Below are 8,116 nucleotides of genomic sequence, written 5' to 3' on the forward strand. Positions count from 1 at the left end.
ATACACCGTGTAAGATCCTGAAACTGTGGGCAATACCAACACTGCCGCCATAGTCAAAGCATTTTTGAGCTTTTGAAAGATCAACTCACACCCATCTGACCATCTGAATAGGCACCCTTTTAGGTCAATCTGGTTAATGGGGGTGCTATAGATGAAAATACCTCCACGAACCGGCAATAATAACCCGCCAAACCTAGGAAACTCTGGATCTCTGTAGCTTTAGTAGGTCTAGTCTAGTTTAGAACTGCCTCAATCTTCTTTGAAAACTCGTACTATGAAAACTTGACGTATAACTGGCTATCTCTTAGAGTCTGAAATACAATATGAAGATCCTGCTTGTGCTACTCTTCGACTGCGGGAGTAGATCAAAATATCATCAATAAATACAATCATAAAAGAATCCAAGTAGGGCTTGAACAATCGGTTCATCAAATCCATAAAATGCTGCTGGGGCATTTGTCAACCCAAATGACATCACAAGAAACTCATAATGTCCGTACCGAGTCCGAAAGTTGTCTTAGGGACATTGGATACCCTAATCTTCAACTGATGGTAGCCAGACCTCAAATGAATCTTCAACAACACCTTGGCACCCTGAAGCTGATCAAATAAGTCATCAATCCTCGGCAGTAGATACTTGTTCTTGATGGTGACCTTGTTCAACTACCGATAATCAATGTGCATCCTCATCAATCCATATTTCTTCTTCATGAACAATATGAGCGCACCCGAGGGCGAGACACTAGGTTTAATGAAGCCATTATTAAGCAAATCTTGCAACTCCTCCTTCAATTCTTTCAACTCTGGATATATCAGAATAGAAATGGGCTGAATTCCTATAGCCAAATCAATACAGAAGTCAATATCTCTATCGGGTGACATCCCCGACAGATCTGCAGGAAACACCTCTAGAAACTCACGAACAACTGGTACTAAATCCATGGAAGGAACATCTGCACTAGAATCGCGGACATAAGCCAAATAAGCTAGACACCCTTTCTCGACCATACGCCGAGCCTTCACATAAAAGATAACCCTGCTGGTAGAATGGACATGAGTTCTTCTCCACTCTAATCGAGGCAACTCCATCAAGGCTAAGGTCACCGTCTTGGCGTGACAATCCAATATAGCATGATAAGATGACAACCAATCCATACCCAAGATGATATCAAAATCTACCATATCAAGAAGTAGGAGGTCTATGCTACTCTCAAGACTCCTAATAGTAACCACACACGAGTGATGGACACGATCTACTATAATAGAATCTCCCATAAGTGTGGACACATATACTGGATCACTCAAAGAATCACGAGGCACAACCAGATATGAAGCAAAATAGGATGACACGTAGGAATAAATTGAGCCTGGATCAAATAGATCTGAAGCATCTCTATGGCAAGCTGGAACAATACCTGTGATAACAGTATCAGATGACTCAGCCTCAGGCCTAACTGAGAAAGTATAACACTGGGCCTGGGCCCCACCACTCTGAACCACGTCTTTGGGACAACCTTTAACTTGCTAGCATAGCTTGACCTCCACCTCTAATGGTCTGACCTCTACCTCTGGCTGCATGACCCCTGCCTCTAGCTGGCTGAGCGAGCAGTGAAGCAACTGGTGCAGGAACCATGGCACGACAACCCTACTATTGTGTGCTGCCCGGTGCCCGTGGGCAAAATCTAACAATGTGCCTCGGATCACCACAAGTATAACAGGCCCTCGGTTGTTGTGTCTGCTTACCCTAGAACTGACTCTGTCGACCTGGGTAACCACCCTGAAACTCTAGAGTGGAGGTTCACTAATAGGAGCTAGTGGTGCACTATGATGAGACCCATAAGGGTCGCGACTCCCTGATGCACTATGAGATGCCTAGAGCGCTGACTGAAACGGCCTGAAAGGATGGACTCTACCAAAAGTACCCATGCTTACAGACGAGGCACCATTGAACCCACTGAAATGATGAGTCCTCTTATCAGACCCCTACCTCATCTCTTAAGCAAGAACCATCTGGATCTGCCTAGCAACATTGGCAGTCATCTGAAAGGAAATATCACCACCGGTCTCCTTGGCCATCTGTAGCCTGATAGTGTAGGTGAGTCCATCGATAAATCTCCTCATGCTCTCCCTCTCAGTAGGAAGCAAGATAAGGACAAAACGCACTAGATCCACAAAACGGGTCTCGTACCTTAGTTACAGGCATACTGCCTTGCTGAAGACGCTCAAACTGCCTGCGGTAATCCTTTCTCAGTGTAATAGGGAAGAACTTCTCTAGAAATAGTTGTGAGAATTGATATCAAATAAGTACAAGTGACCCAGCTTGTCTGGTAAACATATAATCTCTCCACTACCTCTTGACAGAACCCATCATCTGAAACACAGCAAAATCGACCCTATTGGTCTCAACTATACCCATGTTCCGCAGCACCTCATGGCAGCGATCAAGATAATATTATGGGTCCTCAGAAGGCCACTGAAGTGAACTGGAAAGAGCTTAGTAAACTTGTCCAATATCAATAAAGCCTCAGAAGACATGGCGGGCCTGTCACCGGCTTGTGACGCAACAACTGGCTGAACTACCCAACTGGCGGGGCTGCTGGAATCTGATACTAGGGAGCCATCTGCTCCGGAATGTGAGTAACAAGAGTCTTTGCTCCTTCCCCAGCCTAAGAGACGGCTGGTGCCACCGAAAGTTTATCGTCCTGGGTCACACACGCCATAAGGCCCATTAAACGGACTAAAGTGTCCTGAAGCACTAAAGTGGTGATAAACCCCTCTGGGACCTGAGCTGATCCAACAGGAACGGTCTGAGCTGGAACCTCCTCATCAAAATCTACTTTAGGCTCCACTGATGGCGCTGGTGTTGCTGCTCGAGCTCTAGGCTAAGCTCTGCCTCTACCTAGGCCTCTGGCGCGACCTCCACCTCGACCTTTGCCCCTAGTAGGAGCTACCACTAGGTGCTTCAGCTATTGTCTAGCTGTAGATATAGTACGTGTTCTCACCATCTGCGAGAGAAAAAGAATTGAAGAGTTCAATCATAAATGATAGAATAAAATTGCACGACAGAGAAGAATAGAAGTGAAATTGTTCCTAGACTTCATAGCCTCTAGAAGATAAGTATAGACGTTTCCGTATCAATCCTCCAGACTCTACTAAGCTTGCTCGTGACTTATGAGACCTAGGTAACCTAGTGATCTGATACCAACATGTCACGATCCAGTATTCCCACCTTCAGGGACCGTGATGACGCCTAACATTTCACTCGATAGGCAAGCCAACGTTAAAGTAATTCTTAAGCCAATTTTTAAACAATTCAAATAAATAAACCAATTAAACTAAAATGAAACTAGAATAAAGTACGAAGTGGAATAATAACCTACATATCTAAGTACAACCTGGATCTAGAGTAACAAATGCACGAGATTCTAGAAGTTCTACAAATACAGTCTAAAATAAATACAACTATTTCAGATGAAATGAACAGTAAATGAGGAAAGAGGAAGGGGACTTCAAGGTCTGCAGATACCAGCAGATCTATCTCGATTCTCCAAAGGTGATAATATGAGCTGATGCACCTCACGTACAACTGGGACCAGTACTAAAATCTGCACAAGAAGTGCATAGTGTAGTATGAGTACAACCGACCCAGTGTACTCCATAAATGTCGAGTCTAACCTCAAAGAGGTAGTGACGAGGCAATGACAGGACACTCGCGTAATTAAACCTATACAAACGTAGATATACGTGCAATATAACAACAAATAGAGATTTAATACGTATGATTGAGAGGGGACATGTGAATGGGGAACAAGATACAATAACTACAATAAGAATGACAACATAAGACAGTCAAATAAATTATCAACCATTGAAAATGGATAAACATAATGAATAGCAATGGCACAACATCACCCTCCGTGCTTTTACCCTCAGCCTGTTCATAAAATAATAAATACGGCACGACATCACCTTTTGTGCTTTAATACTCTCCCTTACCATGTAATAATGAATATAAAATATTGGGAGATAGATAATACAATAATAAACCTTACGTCAATAATGGTTCCAAGATGTTAAACCTCAACTTCCAAATATACTCAACCATCACAATTAATTCATAAATGCGGAAAGAACGATCAAATAAGAAATAAACTAATCTAAGCATGGATATCATAAGTAAAGAAGATAATAAATTACAAGAAAATAAGTCTCACCCGCATGATTTAACCCGGCAACAACGTATAAGTACTCGTCACCTCACATATACATTGTACCCACACATTTAAACACGAAGCAAATAAGAAAACAAATCCTAATCCCTCAAGTCAAGGTTAACCACGACACTTACCTCGCTCCGCAATTCACTCAAAGTTCAACCATGACCTTGCCTTTGCATGGGCTTGCCTTTTGGACAAGCCTCTGAACCAACCAAATATAGAAAATTATTAACCAAACGATTCAAAATACGCCTTAGGAACTACCTACAAATAAAAGAGGTTCAATTTAGATCGTTATTGAAAAAGTCCACAAAATTCAACCCCGAGCATGCTTGGTCAAAACCCGAAATTCGGACCAAAATCCGGTTACCCATTCACCCCCGAGCCCGGTTATGTAATTTATTTCAAAATCCAACCTCAATTTGAGGTCTAAATTCTAAATTTATATAAATCCCTAATTCTATCCAAAACCACAATTTCTACCATGAAACTCTTAGATTTAATGATGAAAACTCAAGAAATATAATGGGCAATTGAAATAAAGTAGATTAAGGTCACTTACCAAAGAAATTATGAAGAAAATTTCTTGGAAAAATCACCTCTAAATGTTTAGGGTTGAGAATTTGAAAGAATGAGCTAAAATCTAGTCTATCTCAGCTTTTACCCTGCTGCGAATGTTGCAATTGCAATATTTTGCTAGCAAATGCGAGAAAGAAGTCGCAAATACGAACTCCTCTCAGAAACCCAGTAATTGCAAATGCAATATTTTGATCGCAAATATGAACCCCAAGCCCTCACAAATGTGGACCACCCCTTCCCAGATGCGAAGATTGCCAAGAAACATGCTGAGTCGCAAATGCGACTCTGCAATCGCAAATGCGAGCCAGATCTCACAAATGCGAGACTTGCAACAAAACACCCGTAACAAATGAGGCATCAACTATTCTACCAAGTCCGAAATCACTCCGTGGACTATTCGAAACTCACCCAAGTCATCGGTGCTCCAAACCAAACATGCACAAAGTCCAAAAATAATATACGAAGTCGCTTGCGCGATTAAAATACCTAAATAACACTTAGAATTACGAATCAAACACCAAAAGGAAATGAATTTTTCAAAGAAAGCTAAGAACTTCCATTTTAACAACCGGACATTCGAATCACCTCAAATCAACTCCGTTTTACATCACATTTTGTTGTCAAGTCTTAAACATAGTAATGAACATATACCAAGTTTCGAAACTAAAAGTCGGACCCAGTAGCAATAAAGTCAAAATTCGGTCAAATTTATAAATTCTTTAAACTTCAAATTTTTAACAAATTGTGATAACTCGAGCTAGGGACCTCCAAATTCAATTTTGAGCATGCGCTCAAGTCTTAAATCACAATACGGACCCATCAGGACTGTCAAAATACGAATTCAGGTCTGTTTGCTCAAAATATTGACCAATGTCAACTCAAATGAATTTTAAGGCACAAATTCACGTTTTAATCAATTTTTTTACATAAAAGCCTTTCAGAAAAAGACATGGACTGCGCACGCAAAACGAGAAAGACTAAAAGGAGCTATTTGAGGTTTCAAAATACAGAATTAAGGATAAAGTTCTAGATGACCTATCGGATCATCACAAGTTCATGTATAATTGTTTGAGATATATATGCGAAGTCATGAAAACAAATGTTTGAAGATCATTTGCACCACCAATATGCCCAATTTTAGGCAAAAATTGTAAATTCGGATCCGAAATTTTGAAACTTCGATCACATATGTGAGAAATTGATTATGATGTAGCTAAACTTACAAAAATTTATAAACTTGGGCTGCAACTTATATGAGGTCTCATAATCGACTATCTATGCACTTGCCCCCTTGGTCCTACAACGAGTTGGGTCGTTATGCTTTCCCTGGTAATTTGTTTTGTCATTCCATTTGTGGGGAAGTGCACCGTTAGCCACTAATAATACCTGTATTTATTTTTAAGCCACTATTTAAAATGTCTTTAGTCTTTAGCCACTGCTTTAATAAACTTTACCTGCCCGGACGAAAACACCCTTTTGCTCATAAAATTCAGGACCAAGTGTCCTTAACTTTTGAACTTGCAACTCTAAGTTCAGGATTTCAGGACTACATGTCCTTAACTTTTGAACTTGGAACTCGAAGTTCAGGACCACATGTCCTTAATTTCTGTGCTTGTAACTCTAAGTTAAGGACTACTTATCCTTAACTTTTGAACTTGTAAGTCTAAGTTCAGGACCTATTGTCCTTAACTTTTGAGCTTGTTAGTCTACGTTGAGGACCAAGTGTCCTTAACTTTTGAACTTGTAACTATAAGTTCAGGACCAAGTGTCCTTAACTTTTGAGCTTGTTAGTCTAAGTTCAGGACCTATTGTCCTTAACTTTTGGGCTTCTTAGCCCAAGTTCAGGACCTATTGTCCTTAACTTTTGAGCTTATTATTCTAAATTCAGGACTTCAGGCCCTATTGTCTTTAACTTTTGAACTTGTAACTGTAAGTTCAGAACCTATTGTCCTTAACTTTCATTTTGAAATTTAGGAAACTTCTAGTTCTTAATTAAGATCTCTTGTTTATCTTATTTCTTTTTTTAATTGCTATTAATTAAGACTCTACTTTAGAGTCTGTTCTAGACCAAAAAACACATAAACTACAAACCAAGTAGCAAACCAGATAGAAAAGCTTGAGATTTCTTAAGAGTACAGTATCTCTCATTTGGTCGATGTTGAGTTGTATAGTCTGTCACCTAATCCCCAAGAAAGAGAGAGAGAGAGAGGGAACTGGGTTGGCTAGTGAGATGGGCTCACCTGGTCGATCTTGAGCAGGAGAAAAGGAACAAAGAGCAAGGACTTTTGACACTGAAGCGAAGAAGATGTGCTGGGCCAAGGCGGAGTCAAGAGATAGAAGAAAGGGTAATACCGTCTTTTCATATTAATTTTAATAGACTAGTTGCTAATTTTGCTCAGCACAATGCTGGATAAAAAGTAAATACCACTTTAAAAAGTGACTACCCCACGCAATTTTTAGTCCATTTGCTCCTTCCGGGGTGGCTCAAGCACATGTGGGGCCTAAAACCAAAATTTAATATGAGACCTAAATTTTTAAAAGGAAGTTATAAGATATATTTTTATTTGAAATCTATTCTTCTAGCCTTTTGAGATATAAAATTGTTAATAATCTTTTTTATAATCGATTTTAATAAATGTTTTTCAATTAATATTATAGCATATCCATTTAGTCTTTCTTGAGATATTATTGATTTTAGATAAGATATTATAGAGCAATAGAAGTATACAATTATTGAAAGCTTAAAAGTATTGTTGAACACTTAAACTAATAAAATCTTGGGGAAAGAATGTGCGTAAGAATATTAAAGAGAAAGATAAAAAATATGTAGGGTTTTTGAAATACGAAGAGGTTGGGAAAATGAAAGATTGACTTGAGCAAATTAAGAAAGGGAGAGTAAAAATTTTACATGTTGTCTGATGAATAAAAAGTAAAAAATTGAAACATTGGAAAAATTATTCATCTACCCATTTTTAAGTAAGTCAAATTATTACTTTATTTATATATATAAAAAGCTTTCTTTCCTTTTATATTAAAAATTCTACTTTTGTACTAAGAGTATTAAATATTAGTTTTTAATACCTATAAACCTATTATTTTTAAAAAATGGCTTCCCCAAATTTAGGAGCAGGCTTATAATGTTAGAGTCGGCCTTGGCTCCTTCCCAACTTTCTTGTTTCTCCTAATTTTTCTCTACATACAGATCCAGTCGCTGGGTAAGGCGTCCTGCTTAAGATCTTGCTCTTTCTATGATTAGTTCATTTTTAAATTATTAATCTCTTATTTATACTTTATTTATTTAAATTGAATAAACAACTAAT

At 38.9% G+C, this 8,116-nt stretch overlaps 1 protein-coding gene across 1 annotated transcript; it reads right to left on the minus strand.

The window, feature by feature from the left end:
• Window positions 1-663: 663 nt before the first annotated feature.
• LOC138883376 (uncharacterized) lies at window positions 664-1,275 on the minus strand. Its single transcript, XM_070164058.1, has one exon. It carries the CDS (start codon window positions 1,273-1,275, stop codon window positions 664-666), a length of 612 nt encoding a protein of 203 aa, XP_070020159.1.
• Window positions 1,276-8,116: the final 6,841 nt, after the last annotated feature.

The sequence above is a fragment of the Nicotiana sylvestris genome, chromosome 12, assembly GCF_000393655.2.
Source record: "Nicotiana sylvestris chromosome 12, ASM39365v2, whole genome shotgun sequence".
NCBI lineage: Eukaryota > Viridiplantae > Streptophyta > Magnoliopsida > Solanales > Solanaceae > Nicotiana > Nicotiana sylvestris.